Raw genomic sequence first — 16,712 nt, forward strand, 5'->3', positions numbered from 1 at the left:
CTTTAAGCCTCACAACACCCCTGTGAGGTAGGTTATGGAGAGCACAAGTTAGATGCAGCCAGTTTCAATCCCCCCGTGGATCGAAAGGGTCAGCTCTAAGTATTCAGTTAACTTTAGCTGCTTGTAGAAGTCTTCCGTACAAACACAGAGGGAGAAGAAACTTCAGTACCAGGAATTGAGAACGAGACCCTAAACTTTCATGGAGTAGAAACACACAAATGGCATATAAAACATTTTTCTGGGTAAAACACTTTTATTCAAGTAGCTGTGTCTGAAAATCCGTAGCAATGCGTGTCCTCAAACAAACAGAGGAACACGCTTAGCACCATTGTGAATTTACCAAGTGTTAAAAATCCTCTTAAAGACAACTTACGCAGGTGGGTCTGTGACAGCACAGGCCCGGATCCCTGATGATGAAAGCTGTGAAGTTACCTCTGTAAGGTACAGTGATGATACAATGCCTTAACTAAATTCATCCTTTAAAGACAAGACAGAGTGAATATCCAGCTTAGAAGGTAATATTTAGATGTACGTAGAATCTGTTGGGTGAATAGCTTACTGCGGAATGGAAATTCACAGTCCAGTGGACTCATCATCAGGAGATCTGCAAAGTCTTCGGGATGTTACAAGGGAGGCGTAGCTTCCCGGAGCCCTGATGCACTTGTAGAAAACAGTTCTGCATTAGCCGCTCCGCTTACGAGATCGTGTTGGGAGTTGATTGTTGAATACAAGAGTTTCACTGCAGTATTAAATTATGCTTTATACTGTTCTGCTCAGAAAAAGCTGCTCCAATTTTTTATTTTTTTTTTTTCTCCTTTCCTGTATTTCTTTGCTAAAATGGAGTAATGACATGGCAGTACCGAGGATTAGCTGTGTTCAAGAAGCAGCGTCACAAATGGAGGCGTTTGCATCAGTGGTGCGTTCAAGCTTGAGTCAAAGAGCTTAAAGATACCAAAATTAATGCCTTGAAGAAAATGAACGGCAAAGACATATTTAGGTTGTTGGTACCCAACCAAAGGCAAATTGTGCTTGCTGCAGCCCAGACCTACGTCTGTGAATAAAGACGGCGCTGCAAAGTGGAGGGAGAAATCTTTGCGGAGAAGGTTGGGATGGCGAAGATACGGAGCCAAGCAGAGCTTAAAAGCCCGCTCCTAACTACCTCAGTAGTAGGGACTGGAGTTACAGGAGACACACGGTGGTCTGAGCACCTAAACTGGGAAGGCAGGCATCTTTAGAAAGTAATTTACCTTGCTAATTTAGAGTTTGATTGTTTGCTTGATTTTCTTTTTTTGTGCAGTGGTTAGGGAAATGACGGAAGCGGGAAACCTCGCTTCTTTAAATAGTGGGGTGGGAGGCGATGCTGTTCTATCGGGTGGACACCTTGTTATTCGTGAGTCCGCTGAAGTGATCAAACTTCTGCTCCGTTTCCTCGCTGAAAGAGCCACCTGGGGAGCGCACAGAGAGAGAGCGGGGTTGAGCAGGAGGCGGCAAAGGCAGCTCGCAACACGAGGCCGAGAACGCGCCGGGGTTTTGCGTTATCTGCGAGAGACGCTGTGAAAACGAAGGGCTCGAAGCGAGAAGAGCAAAGATTTTCCTGGGCTAATTAATTTGAGCGTTAATTAAATCTTACCATAACTGGAACAGCCAAGAATCCCCGGGAGGACTGGATTTAGTCTTTTATTTGGAAGATTAGCCTACAAACTACCCTCAATTTCACTGCTAACTCTTGGTGCTTAAAAAAATTAGGTGATGACTAGCAGGACCTGCGAAATGGTCGCCTCCTTGAGGCTGATGGGAAGGGGGTTCTGTTTGCTTAAGGAGGACCATGCCCTTATTTTTCGCTAGTTGAGAGACAATGAAAGCTAAATACGTTTAATTTTTAAATATTTTCAAGCGCAGCTGGAGAGCCCATCCAACACTGAAGTGCCTGTTCATCCAAATGAAGTGGGTTTGGCTTTTCTGAACTAGGTCGCAGCCTGAAGCGTGACACACAAGACAAGTATTTTCTTAAAAAAATCCAACAAATTAATGAGAAAAATCAGGAGTTATGTGGAATTTTTTCAGGAAAAACACTCCTTGAAGAACTTCAGCCAGCTCTGGAAATCGTCTTCGCCACTGGATTTTATTTGGAGGTTGGCCGGCAGTTGCTGTTCATTTATTTTCTGTGTTAAAAACAGTTTTTCTTAAAAAGCCCCCAACTTAATTCCATTTTAAAATGGTCTTGACAATTGACCGTTAATGCAAATTTAAACTAGTTTGGCTTTGATATTTCCAAGACCAAAAAAAAATTCCAAATGAATTGGAATTACACGTATTCAAGAAAACAGTTTTCCCTCACGTTCAAAGGAGAGGGGAGCATTTTCATCTCTGGCTCGAGCAGAGTGCTCTTTGCCACCGCTCTGCTCCGCACCTCGCCGTTCTGCTTTGCTTTTCAAGAAAAGAGCAGCTTTGGGGTCCCGAGAGGTCAGGCCCCAGGGGGGTAAGAATTCGAGTCTGGGATTTGTTTGCCTGGACCTCCTCGGGCCCTCTAAACAAGCTCTCGGATTGCACGAGAGCTTTCCTTACCTCTGACAGTCCTGGGAGGGAAAAATGCTCATTTCCTTGCAGAAGAAAGAGAGCTGGGACATCTGTTATCCCTGTTCTACCAAGCCTGAGGGATTTCTTTCTGTTCTAGCAGCGTTGTGCTCGTTGCTCCAGTGAGCCGTGCAACGCAGCGCTCGGTAAGGAACCGTCCCACCCCCATCCAGCCACCTTACTCTTTGCGACCTGTAGCAGCTCGACCCTGTAGCAGAGACGCTTTGGGGTCTGCCTTCGAACAGTCTACAGCAAACAGCACCGGTGCAGCTGGGGCTCAGCATCTCGTCTTCCCACGCCCGTACAAAGCGACAAACGGCACGTAAGCACGGTGCGACAGAAGCAGAGAGCATTCCCAGCGAAGAGTCGGCGATGCAGCCGTTAAACTTTCCCCTGCAGAAGTCACTCTCACCTATGTGGCAGTTGTACATCCAGATGCGCTGCCCGTCATACCGGCTCCTGCATTTCATCACGTTATTTGAATAATCGGATTCAGCAACTTCATAGTTCGGGTTGATGACAACCTAGGGAGCGATGGAGAAACACGGCATGAAGTTATTGAAAGGCGGACTGGATAGGATACTAGTCAGACTGAGACGGAATCGGCTTTTTCATTACACCATAATACTTTTTTTTTAACAGAAACAACCTAACTCATTTTGCAAGGACACAGAAACCACTTGATTAAAGCCCGATCGAGATCACACCTTCCCCCGTGCACCAAGACAGACCCTCAAACACCTTCTCTACATTTCACACCATAGCAGGGCAGGCAAAAATAATTTCTCTGCCCCTCGCTCCTCTCCAGTTTGAGCGGCTGTTTTTAGTACCAAAGAATTCCCCCCCCTCCACCCACTTGCACAAAACAGGCACAGTCCTAACTCCTCACGCCACCGCCACCAGAATAACACCATTTCATCCCCAAGCGAAGCGAGCGTTGCTTACAAACGGCTCAAAAGCTTAGTGCAAAACAACAGCGGGATGCTGCGCGTGTACATAACGTGGCACGTAATGCAGCGTGGCGACAACGTTAGCCGCACGTGGGTCGCGTAGGACTATCAGGTATTAGCTGGGTGCGGATTTCTCAAGACTGACATCTCTAAGCTGTGGTTATCGGCCCTGATTTTTCACTGGGGGATGCGATCTGCTAACACGTTGTTGTCCTGTTAGGTAATTCTTTATCTTTTGTTCTTTATCTATATCCTGGGAATATAATCTCTTTGTAATCAGAAGTTTATAGTACAAATAAACTAGTTAGTTATGTTCTTGACATCCCTAACGAGTAAGATAAAGGCAGCGACAGTGTCTCAAACCCTCTTTTTCTCCCGTACCTGGAAGAGGTAATCGCCTGGCGGGACATCGGTAATATCGATCCACTGGCAGTCGATATCATGCCGGTACACGTCCCAGCATCCAACTGTGATTCCTTGTTCACCAAAATTGGCGCATTCGTACTGTTTTTGCACATCTAAATGAGAAGAGTTAAAGGCACGAAGCGTTAGATTCACACAAGTCGGGCTGGGAATTTCCCACCCTCGGACACGTCAGAGGAAGGGCTAGTTGCTCTCCAGCTGCCATAGACAGCGATAAGCTACAGGCACAGGATTTTGGATGAGATTCAAGACAGCAGTGTTTTGCTCGATGCCTTGTCTTGAAATACACGTGCTGCTTAACGGCCCGGGAGGAGCTGCCACCTTCCGTACCTCGTCACCTACAGGCACGTTTTGGAATTTCTCACTTTGCAGGAATCAGAAAATGCACGCTTAGGTTTTCAGAGCAGCTCAGAGGAAGGACGTAAGGAGCCGAGGTCTGAAAATCTCCGCACACGGGGCCTTCGGGGATTCTCTTAGACCTGCAGAGACGTGTACCGCCTCGGGACTGCTTTCTGGCTCCTGTCAGGCCACGTTCTAGCCCCGCTCAGGACTTTGACAGCATCTTTGAAGCCAGTCATCTGTACGGGGACAGCAATAAACTCCCAGCACCGCGGGCTCTGGCAAATATACCTGCTTCGCATTCGGTGTCTTCCAGACAGAAGCTGGCTTTGTGTCCTTCAGCCACCTTGGTTCCATTGAGGTTCAATAGATCATAGTGGGTAAAAACCTCCATGCTGTGGTAATGCCTGCGAGGCACAGACAGCGAGAATTATCTTTAGGGAAAACAGACACCACTTTAATTACCGGGTCTAAAGGGCTGCACAGTCTGCCCAAGCAGAGATGGTCCAGCGGCTAGGGCACAACAGCTTGGATGCGAGTAGCCCAGGCGCGACGCCGTGCTGTTGCATCCCTCGGGCCAGGCATTTCGCCGCCCAGCCCCGTCCCCACGGCCACGGGGGTAAATACACGACAGCACGTGAAGGGCTACGGACCAAGCCGCGCTACAGGAGGAAGAACGAGAGAAACCACGGCCAGAAAATATTCCCCTGGGCATAATCCCACGTGGCACCGTCACCCGTGCTGCCGGCGTGCTGGCTCCTGGCCTGGATATTTGTTTATATATCAAGTGCTAAAGCTGTTCCAGGTGAGAGCCTTGCCCCGGCCTCCGTAGAATCACACCAAGTTTTATAACGGCAAGGAAGGGGAAAAAATCCAAGCCGTCGTCAGCCAAGTCATCATTTCTAGTGGCCCTATCATTTACCAGAATAAGAAATATTTCACCTGCTCCTTAACAACAGGCTGCAAGCCGAGCTGGATGTACCCAGACCGGCAACCTGGCTATTCTTATTTATTTATTTTTAAGAAGCAGAATGGAAATTTATTGGCAGAAAACTAACAACAGATGGAACCAGCTTCTCCCAGCACTCGCTCCACTCAGATCTAAACAACCCGACAGCTGGGTTCACACACGATACGTTTCATAATTTTAAACGGGGAGGTGTTAGCGTCAACTCAGCCCGAGCTGGGCTGCTGTCGGGAGCGCTCCAGCACTCTCGGGCACAGCAAGAGTTAAGGGAGTGGGCGCAATCTGTGCTGTAGCCCCCTAAACCGGCAAGGTTAGACCGTGGCAGGGTTTGGGTGGTGGTGAACTTGGGAACATTGACCTTTTCTATGCCACACTGCTGGTTCAGCAAAAAATTAAGCCTGTGCTTGGGTCCAGTTGAAGTCCATGGGCCTTGTAGAGCTGGAAGCAGATGGAAGCACCCGATTAAAAGAGAGTTGTGCGCTCCACGTGGTCAGGGCTGGGCGCAGAAACGCGGTCATGCTGATGCAACGGGTTGACTTGGATCCCGGCTTTGGAATCGGGAGCAAATCCACAGCGTGAGCACGTCACGGGGAACAGGAGAGCAACCGCGGGTGCTGAGAGCGGAGCGGGTCCTTAAATCCCTGCGCATCTCCCCCAGCGATGGGAACGCGGCGCTGAGACGCACCGGAGCCCGTCTGCATATCTCAGCTGTGAGGAGTGAGGCAACTGCACAGACAGGCCCTAATTCAAAAGCCATTGCTTAGGAGTTTAAGAAAAAAAAAAAAGAAAAGTGCAGAAATCCTCTCCTTTCCAGCTGTAAAAATAATCATGGCTTAAAAACTTCCAACCACCATTATTGCGGCATCGCTCTGCACACGTATTTACAGATAAAGGAGGAGAAAGGAGGGAAGGGGAGGAACTTTCTTCCTCTGGAGAGCGGGTTTCTTCTTACCTCCTCCTGCCTTTCCCCTAACAACAACAACAACTTGCCACCTGCCAGAAGTTAATCACTTTTCCCTGCCTGCTACAGGTCTTTCCCATTTTTGTTCTAATTCCACATCAAAAGCCAACTAAACAGAAGCTCCCAGTGATGGAGCGAGGCAGCTAGGAGAGAAGAGGCATTCTGCAGTGGCTGAGCTGTTGGCTTTCAGGCTGTCTAATTTGGCCGCCTCTGATAAAAGTTTGAGGTTCTCAAGTCTGACTCAGTTTCTGAAATATGTCTGAATCATTCAAAGAGGTGTTTACATTCTGGTGTTTACAGACTGGAAAGACCGAAGAGGAACTGAGTTCATCCTCCTCCATATAAACAGGATCCCGTTTAAAGCACACAGATGGCTCTCGGTCTCTTGCTGATCCCTTCCCAGTCTCCCCCAAAGAGCTCCCAGCGTCCTCCTTTTTACCCAGCCTGCGACGTGCTCAGAGCCTTGCGGTACCCACGTATTCCCCCAGCCCCTTCCCAACAGGGCCAAAAAGGCAGACGCGCCGCACTGGTCCGGGTTTCCTCCTCCCCTAAATAGACCGTTGCCTATTTACCTTCGGTTCTGTGCTGCCGAGGTTTTAGTTCTGCTTGCGCCTCCGACTGCAAACACCCCAAACCAACCTGTCTGCAGGGTAAGCGGCCAACGTTTGCCCCCACGCCACGATCTGAAGCTTCAGACCCGTTGATGCAGTGCTACCCACACGCCTTGCCTCGCTCACACCGTTTACGAAGACTACGACGGGCCGTTCGATTTGAGAATTTACTGCTCTGATGTTTTCACAAAGCTTACAACAACTTTCACAACTGTCTTACAACAGCGGCAGGACAAGAGCTGCGCGCTGCAAGTTACTTAGCTCCCTTCTACCCCCAAGTTAGAGAAAAAGCAACCTCATAATAAGTCATCATTTCAGAAGCAAAGCATCTGGATGGCTTGGTTCTGGTTCTCTTTCCTCCCCCTGGTTTACTTTGGCTGAAACTGTCACCTTCCCTGTGAAAAATGATGCATTTATGGGATGAATTTACTGTTTGCCCAACATAAGCACAAAACAATCTCCCAGCTGTACACGGTTTAAGTGGATTCGAGATGCATTTAAAAAAAAATGCAGAATTACAGCATGTTCTTGAGTCCTCTCCCAGGTGAGGGAAGTAACTCGGACGGCTGCATCTTTCTGCACACAGCGGGTACATAGGCACACGCTTCCTTCTGTCTGTACATACGCTACTCCCACGTATATACTGCCCTTGCATACACACCTCTCCCAACGAGAGCTCCGCATCTGTCTTGTTCACATACCAGTTCTTAACTATCGTTCCTACCGTAACGAGCTGGTTTCTCTGCCGTCGGAGGATGACGGCTGCCCTAACACACGTCACAGCTCTGCAGCCGTGGCTCCAGCACGTACTCCCCTGGCCAGACAGTCCCCCGCGGGCAGCAGGAAGGGATGGAAGGAGGCACCGACCGCGCAAAACCCTTTCCGTGGCACTCACCGGTGGCAGTCGTGCCAGACCCAGGCGTGGCGGCCGTTTTTGGGGCGGAAGTCGGACTGCCCGTTGTTGTGGATCTGGGAGGAGAAGCGCAGCAGGCGCCGGTACCCAGAAGTGATGGAGGTGTTGACGGCCGAGCTGGCCAGGCAGTTCTCCTCGAGCGCGCACTGCAGCATGAACATCGGGCGGTCCTCCAGGTAGGCCGTCTGCTCCACCAGCTCGGCGTTGAGCACCAGGTCGGGGGCAGCTGGCAGGCAGACAGGAAGGTTTGAAATTATCTGATGGGCTACTAAAAAACCCCGCAAGCGTCTGCCAGAGATAGAGGCCAGCCCCTTCCTCGCATGGCATTTCTCAGCCCCATCGGCAGCAATTTGCCCCTGTTTTGAAATGTCCGTGGGGTGCCATAGCATGGGCCACCCCATTTCTCCTCCTGCATATCTCGGGGCAAACGCTTAAGCCAGAATGAAATAAAACCTGAGTTACTCACTCTCCGAGCAGGACACACCAGCACCAAAACGACCACCTCCTCTGGGACAGGAGACGTCGGCTCCGTCGTGACGACAGTGGGCCAGGGACATCTCTGTCCCCGAACACTTAACACCGCTCATGACTACGTTGTCAGCGCTGACGTCTCCATGCCAGTACCAGGTTTCCTGGGCAGAAAAAGGCATTTCACACACTCTTCAGTGTTTAGAGGATTGCTGGAGGAATATTCACCCCCCTCTAACTTGCATTCTCCCTCCAGGGAAGATCAATGCCAGAGCCAACACTATCAAGGAGACAGACGTTGCCAGAGGATGCTGGACCAGAGCAACTCAGGGAATGAGCCCAAGTCTGTTTAAGCAGAAGCCTGGGACTGGAATTAAAACCCAGGTTGACCATGTTCCCTGCCCTGAACATCTGACCAGCGTTAAGCAAATCTCCCTCCTTGTTTCTGAGCTGGTTTAAATCTCGGCTTGTTTTTAATCCAGCCGTAAACTCACTTTTCCACCCTGCTCTGCCCATCCAGCTGATGAATTAATCCTTGGGCTGTTGTAAATCATCTGGGCTCTGCCTTTGGGAGAGATGCCCAGCAATAAAACCACATCAGTCTTGTGACATCGATGCACTTGGGAGGGCCACCAGTGATGCCAGCGGGCCTGCTTGCACAAGGAGGGGAGGCAGAATTCACAGCCATGCTGGAAATGCCAGTGGAAACACGGCATTTGAGGAGAACCAGGACTAACAGCGTCTGCTAACCCAGGGTCTGCAGCTCTTGGTTCTGAGAGGGGATGCACAGATGTTCAAACCCTGCTCGCTACTCATCTTCATCACTCAGTTTTACAAAACTGGGGGGAATGACAGAAAATTAACTTGCAACAAAACACCGCTCACAAAACTAAGCACGCTAAACTCTGATGAAGCTGCAACTGCAAAGCTTGGGAGAAGGGAAGGAAAGAAAGAGAAAAAAGAAAAAAAAAAATCAGATCTGTTAGCGTCAAAACTGGGAGCACGTTTCCAGGAAAAGAAAACCCATCTGTACCATTGCTTCCATTGCAACAGGCTGTTTGTTAACCCTGTTAGCAACGCTCTTTGCACACATGCACACAGGACTGCCCTGTTCTACACAGTGTAGCTTTATGCTCATGTAGCTGGTGCAGCCGGGATACGCATAAGGGCCTTTTCTGTTCTAAATACCAGCAGTCTCAGCTAAAGGAAAAAATGTCTTGTTTCTTGCTGGACTCTCAGGGCTGTGTCAATAGAGCCAGGCAGTTGGAAAGGCCAGCGTTCAAGGTACGTGGCTATCCTCAGCTCTTGTGCTCTGCCGGGCAGCTACACAGGCAAATCAGCTGGAGGAGCCAGCTTGCACGGGGGGGATTGCTATAGCGGCGTGGGCAGCTCCAGCCTTCTACCTCCTGGGTATCCGACCCCAGCGCGTCCCTCGGGGACCTGCAGATCCCCTCTCCGGCCGCGGATAACAGTTCAATTGGTTGGAATCTGCCTGCCCACGAGCCTAGCGTGCCCTCCTGGATCCCGGCTTGGTCATTCCTTAAAGACAAACTCATTGCAGGACTGCGCTCTCCAGGCAGAGTCTTAACTGTCCATTTCTGCCATTTCTACGGTCTCTCCTGCTTTCTCCATAGGCAACCGCCAGCCCGGAGGATGCTGAGGCTATTCATCATTTCAGGGCCTTATTTTTCCTCCCTGCACAATACCAGCAGGCAGTCAGCAGAGATGCTAATTCTTACTGGGTTTATCGCTGCAGCCCAGCAGAGCCGGCTGCATCTGGCTGCTGAGCAGGCCAGACACGGCACAAAACTACAGCAGAGCCGAGCGGACCCCAGGCTTGGGGAACGGGGACAGCCTTCGCTCTCTGCAACCACGTTTTACTTCTTTGCCCAAGTTTTCAATTTCCAGAAATTGTTTGGGGAAAATAGTTTTCTTTCCAGAACTGATGTAAGGCTGTTTTCTGTGTGCGGGTTTCCATCTATATAAACACACATGAAGTTTATTTATTCAGTGGCCCTTTGAGCCTAAGTTTCCCCAAAGCTGCTGGCAATTGTTGATTCTCGGTTGAAATGCCTCAAAGGGGCTGCGTTTCCAGAGCACAGCAAGCTCTGGCAGGGGATGGCTTTGTCCTAGGGAGAAACCAGTTTATTTTAGGAGCCCAAATCCCCATTTTCCCGATGTCTGGGAACTCAAATAAAGGCCCCGAGGTTATATATTTCCTTTCAAAATCTACCGTTACACGTAGGTCTGCCGGCCCCTCTTTCACCTTGTGATCCTTGAGGGATGTATCAGTACAGAAGAGCATCTTGCACCAGGGTTGGTCACCTACACCAGCTACTTACACCTGATGCCATTTATCCATCTGGGAACTGGGTGGGAAGCTGTTGCCCTCCCTCCTTCCAGCTCTTACGGTCGCTGCTTGCTTTCCTCCAGCCAGCACAGCAGGCTGCCAGTCACTGCACCAAAGAGCTTTGCTGGGAAAGAACACTTTATTCTTTTGTGGTTATCCCAAGCTTGTTAGTTGGGAGCTTTTATCCCTTTATTAAGTGCCATCCTTAGTCATGTGCAAGCGGGGAGGGTTTAGGGCATTTATCATTAGAGGAGCAAGAAATGCATGCAGCTCCACCACACGCTAGCGTACGCACTGCGCTGAGAAGTAACTACAGGAGCAAAATCAAATCGTTTTCAAGTGATTTGACACCAGGTTAAACTTGGTTTCCACACTTCAGTCAGCCTGAGGAGTTCAACTCCCCACTGACTCAGGGAGGGACAAGGAACTGCATGCAACCACCAGCCCAAACGGGGCTAAGGGAGCCAGGCTTCCCAGGAAACCTGAGCCCTGAGCAGCATGAAAACAGCAGCTTTGCCCAGAGCTGCAAGAGCTCCTTTCTGCTCCAAATTTCCCCCAACGGCTGTTGTGCAATGAGGTTTAACCTTCAGGGTCTCTCCAGCTAATGCCTTGAAGCTGAATGCCGTGGTTTGTGGTTTTGTTTTTCCTTTTTAATAAACCCTCCTCCTCCAGTAGCCCCTACCCAACCACACACATGCCACCACATCCGAAACACAGGCACGGGAGGGTGCAGGGACCCACCTGGAAGGCATGGCTGGCGAACCCCAGGCCCAGCTGCCGACACACCACCATGGCCTCCACGGTGCTCCAGTTCTCGCTGCAGACGGTGCCCCACTTCAGAGTGCCGTTGCGCTCTGCCAGCACCTCCACCCGGCCCTCGTAAGGGTTGCGGCCGCCGCTCAGACGCAGCTGCAGGGCATAAAAACTCCTATGTCAATAAACATCAGAGCAAACTTTATGGGGAATATGCAACAGTTGGGCAAGCAACGCTCAGGGTCTTCTCGAGGCTTGTGGTTAAATTCACCAAGCCCAGAAACCTCAGTTCAGCTGCTAGCAGACCGGTTGGTGCAGTTTGGTTCTTCGTCTCCCACCACGGATGGGAAGCAGCCCAGCATCTGAAAGTGGCCCGTACCAGCTGCAAGAGAGTAACACGCTCCCTATGAAACCTTCCCCCCTCCATTCCCTTTGGCAGGAGCATTTACTCCGAGGGACTGCTTCGTGCAAGCTCCACGTGGCAAAGATGACAGCAGCCCCTATGCCAGCAGCCACCCGGGTACCACTGTCATGAGACCCAACCGAGGTCCCATCACAACAGGGACATGCACCAGCTTTACAGGGCCACTGGACTGCACAGGTTGCAGCTGGAGCAGCATTTGACTCGTTCATAACCCCTCCACACTGGGAGGAGCTCAAAGCTCAGTACAAAAAAGGAGCATCATCCTTATTTGCCCTCCTGTCTAATACAACGCAGATGTTAAAAATCTAAAATTGAATAGGCATGGCTTGGGTGAAATGATTCCCACCCAGACGCCCTGCACTGCGTAGCAAGGGAGGGCAGGCAACGCTCCAGGATGAAAACACCTCACCACGCTCACTCACATCCAGATCGCTTGGCTTCGCACCTGATTCTGGAAACCCATCGCTGGAACGTTGCATCTCACAGCAGCGTCTTCTTCATGGTTACAGCCCTGCGACTCCGTGTTGAATTTGCAGTCCGTGACTGATTTTTCAAAGCCCGTACAGTCAATTTCGTTTAGATGAATTGGACCCATGCCTCGGGGAAGAAAAGAAGAAAAGAGAGCCCTTACCTTCTGTCCGTGCTACTGTGCGGTGAAGAAATACCCAAGAACAGCTATTAATACACTGCGGACATCACACTAGCCTCTAGCATTCAAAACACGGTAATCCTGAAAAAATTCCAGTGATTTCTTGTAAAAATAAAACAAAAAGCTACAAGATTATTATTAATAATTTTACCATTCAATTCTTTTCAGTAGTCTCTGGGACTCAAGCACGCAAGAACGGCAGAAAAAGCCAAGTTTCCATTGTTACATAATTTACAAACTTCAGCTGCAGGAATTTGCAAATTATGACCTTCTGGCTGGGTCTGCATGCTGGAATCTGCTCCCAATCAAGGCCTGACATTTAAATGGGACAACAAAACATAACACCGCAGGGATGTGCGAGAAGTCAGCGAAACAACGCTGGGGCAGGTGTGCGTTACAGACTCCAAGGCCGCTGATGGAAACAAGACGGCGAACATCCATTTGTACTGCAGAGAACGGTCTCAAGCTGGTGGGAGCCCAGTTGAATGATGTGGTGCCTCTCTGGACAAGTGGCAGCAGACAATTTTCATTTCCACCAAAGAGACACAGCAAGAGGAGAGAGACATACGAGAAGGCAATAATCCTGCCTGTAAAGCTCTCGGGTCCTGTTTCCAAACCGAGCCCAAAACTGGTGAGAAGGAAGTTTTGGGGGGGATGAATCAGAGGTTCCAGCAGATGATCTTCACCACAGAAGAACAACCAGAGTCTTTCTGGGAGCCCATATAATCCTGGAGTAATTGCTGATGGAAACGCACCAGATAGTTTTGACAGGAGATCCCTGCAAGTAGCAGATGTAGAACCTCTGGTCTCCAGCATTTTCTAGGAAGCTTTCAGAGATGGGAGGCTAAGAATAAAAACACTTCTGAACTTTGCCGTCAACGCGTTCCCTCCGGACTCGGCGCAATCAAAACGCCGGCAGGCGCCGTGCTCTGACCCGCCGGTGGCTTGCTTCACCGCAGCCCGTGGCCAGGCCCTTCCGAGCCGCAGGTGCGCCCGTGTCTGGTCAGCAGCCCGGAGCAGCAGGATGACGGTGGCGATGAAAGGCAAAAGCCACAGAAGATGTTTCCAAGAAAGCAGCATCCACCCACTGATACCTTTCACCAGCTCCTTCCACCAGCTGGAAGAGGTCGACCGACACCAGATATAGGAATTGGCGTTCAGTTTGGAGTTCCCCTTCTCAGCATGCATAGCACACAGTGGTAGGCTGCTGGAGGCCAGGCTGACCGATTTGGGTAATGGAGGTAGAAAAGCAACTGTTTTCTTACCATTTCTGACAGTGACTGGTTAATTCTTCATTCCTGCCACGCTATTCTCACCATAGCACAAGTGATGAAGGCTCCGCAGAGCCAGAGAGCCGTACCTGTCTCGGAGCATACAAATCGGTAGAGAACAAGACCATGGAAACAACATCCCGGCTGCTGGCTCCGTTTCTTCGTCCGCACCGCAAAATGACACAAATTTCCCAAAGTTAGACAGTGGCAGAACTGCCAATGGTGCTCTGACCAACAGCCTCCCGGGCACGTGCTGCTTCGCCACGAACCCTCTTTTGCTCACTCCTCCGGAAAGGAAAATTTTACCCAACTTTAAGCCTCCTCCTTTTAGTTCAAAGAAAAGGGCTGACTCTGGAAAGCAGGAAAATGTAATTGGTTTATTAACGGTAGGTGGGATCCTTGTGCTTAAAAGCCTCTTCCTACTGCCATCTGGAGCCTTTCTAACTCTATGTGGCAGCCAGCATACCTGTGACTCAGAGACCTAACCGTGGGTGACAGTTTAATGACCTGTCTGGTGAACCCCTCGCCTCCTCAGACTTCTGCTGAGGCACAGGGAAAACAGAAAAAAATAATAATAAAAAAAATGTTCTTTAGCATATTTCCACGATTGTGTGGTGGAATGAGTCAGGATGTACCCTGGAGCCGCCTTCTGACAACAGCAGCAAGAACAGCAAAGGCAGAGATGTAAATGTATCGGGTTCAATCTCATCCACAGAATTCATTTGGCTCTGGCCGCTTTTTGCACCTTAGCGCTTCGGCCAGCCCTGTATCCACCCATCACACAAGATCTATACGATGGGGAAGCAGACTCCTAGGCTGAGGCCGCTGGGGAACGCGTAGCTAGCCTTTTTTGCTTCTCTCTTATTAAAATCCTGTTTGTGGTCTACATCTGGAAATGGCGACACTGACCTAATCGTTTTGCCAGCCGCCGAACAGTTTGAGTAGGAGGAATGCCTTGATGCTGACCAGAATTGGAGGGTGATGCACCAAGAATGCAGGATGGATCCAGTCTGACATTCTCCACTGAAACGGCCCGACAAAGTCATACCAATGAAATGACAAAGTAAGAGGGCAGGGCCACAGTGCTGATCCACGTAACCCCGGCACATTTGCTCTTCTCGGGGAAATTCTTTTATCATATGTGGAGGCAGTAAGCGCTGCTGTCCCAGGCACCGAAATGTAGCCAAACTGCATTGCTATATGTGCTGAAATATGGTGATAAAACTTATATTTCCTCCCATGCCATTCCCTTTAGCATAAGAACAGGATTAGGACTGTATATCCAATATATACATTCACCTACTGCTCGAGGTTTTATTCTATGTTCTCCCTCCCAGGATGTTGCAGTGCACAACACATTCGGGAGATCTGGGCTCGGTATCTTCCTTTCAGATAACTCTTGTGTGAATAAGCGTAAATTGTTTAACCTGGAGCTCAGTTGCCCATCTGTAAAAGGGAGAATAAATCATCTCCTCCGTGCCCTGAACTCTTTGTGGTAGGCACTCATCTCCCACCGGTCACTGTCTTAACTGGGACTTCTAGACACTGCACGCTGATTTAACGCGTAGCCCGTCTTTATGCGTTTTACCCTGTGAAATTAAATCTCCAACACAGCAATGATGAGACTGGACCTTCAAATTAGTCTTTGAACACCCAAATTCCCCGAGATGCAGCTGTAACAAAGCAAAGCGTAGACGTGCACATGGACACGGAGTTTAACAGCCGTGAGGCTCCTCCGTGCAACGGGAGCGCGGAGGCGAGTTTGGGCCAAAAGAGCTCCTTTTCCTACCACAACGTGACGATCCGGCTGCTGAAGGGAGTTACCAAGCGCTTGTCATCCCAGCTTTGACAGGGTGCACCGACCGATTGCCAGTGTTTAAAAGAAAGGAAAGCGTGTGGGAATCGGCAGCCGCTGCTAAGATCTCCAGGCTGGGGGAGACGGCAGGGAAGGGCGCGTTCTCCTGCCGCTGCTTCCCCCCAGGATGATTACGCTGTTTCCTAGATGCCGCTAAACACATCAGCAGCTCCCTGCATCCCACCACAAGATTTTTTTTTTATTTTTTTTTTTTTTTGGCAAATCCAACAGACAGGTCACATTTTAAAGCTTTCCAGATTCTGGATGCCACCGCTGTGCTTTACACGTGCTGTTACTTTCCCTCCCCTTCTCCAAACCATGCTGGGCTGAAGAAATTTCACCCATTCATTTAATCTCACAAGAAAGGGTTTGGTTTGGTGTCATTTTCTTTAGGGTTTACACTATGGGAGCAAGGGGTGTGAATCAGAAGGTGGTTTGAGAGGGCGTACGTTAGGCTTTTGAGTTACCATTTACCACAGTTTGGGATTTAAACCAACTCCCAAATACAGGAAATCCAAACCCAAACCTGGCTCTGAACTGTTCAAATGCCCTTCTATTTATAATAGGCTAAATTAATGTTCTGGTCTTAAATTGGAGAGTGTTTGAAGTCTAGATCCAGGACCCATTTTTGCCAGGAACCTTCTAGTAATGCATTACACCATGATGTGGATCTAGACAACTCATAAAGAGAATTTGAGAGCAACGGATGTGATAACGAAGAAGTAATTACTGGCACAGCTGTCTCAGGGAAAGGTTAAAGTCATCATCACTCAACTTCTTTCAAGGAATCTCAAGATTTTTTTAAGTCACATATTCCAGTTCGGCTGCAAGCTTCTGGACTCAAGAGACTTATTAAGGGTAGAGAATAAATTCCTGGTCCCCAAAACAAACATCCCAGTAAAAATACGCTCTGCCCTGAATCACGAAAGGGTTCTCGGAGGTGGACAAGGCACGAACGGTCCTGGGAGCTCTCACTGCTCTTACCTTGCCCGAGCCTTGCGCCCGTTATTGCCTCCTTGGCGCTCCCGAAGCCCAGCTCCCGGCACACCACGCTAGCCGACACCAGGTTCCAGTTATCGTCGCAAACCGTTCCCCACTCCCCGTTTTTCAGGACTTCCACTCGTCCTTCGCCAGTGTTGGCTCCCCCTTTCAGCCTCACCAGTGGTTGCTGGAAAACACAGACAGAAGCGGTGCTACCACTGCC

At 49.7% G+C, this 16,712-nt stretch overlaps 1 protein-coding gene across 1 annotated transcript in view; it reads right to left on the reverse strand.

Annotated features, from left to right (window-relative positions):
* Positions 1 to 883: 883 nt before the first annotated feature.
* Positions 884 to 16,712, reverse strand: part of LOC309601848 (lysyl oxidase homolog 2) — a gene marked incomplete at its 5' end in the record, with an annotated part of 41,810 nt that continues 25,981 nt past the window's right edge. Inside the window, 9 exons of the mRNA XM_082335039.1 lie at positions 884 to 1,445; positions 2,987 to 3,098; positions 3,906 to 4,042; positions 4,578 to 4,693; positions 7,721 to 7,964; positions 8,205 to 8,370; positions 11,298 to 11,465; positions 12,179 to 12,330; positions 16,493 to 16,676. Coding sequence (XP_082191165.1) covers positions 1,366 to 1,445; positions 2,987 to 3,098; positions 3,906 to 4,042; positions 4,578 to 4,693; positions 7,721 to 7,964; positions 8,205 to 8,370; positions 11,298 to 11,465; positions 12,179 to 12,330; positions 16,493 to 16,676 — 1,359 coding nt within the window. The 3' untranslated portion in view covers positions 884 to 1,365. The remainder of the gene's footprint in view (positions 1,446 to 2,986; positions 3,099 to 3,905; positions 4,043 to 4,577; positions 4,694 to 7,720; positions 7,965 to 8,204; positions 8,371 to 11,297; positions 11,466 to 12,178; positions 12,331 to 16,492; positions 16,677 to 16,712) is intronic.

Source organism: Platalea leucorodia, assembly GCF_965183815.1.
Source record: "Platalea leucorodia genome assembly, chromosome: W".
NCBI classification, from domain to species: Eukaryota; Metazoa; Chordata; class Aves; order Pelecaniformes; family Threskiornithidae; genus Platalea; species Platalea leucorodia.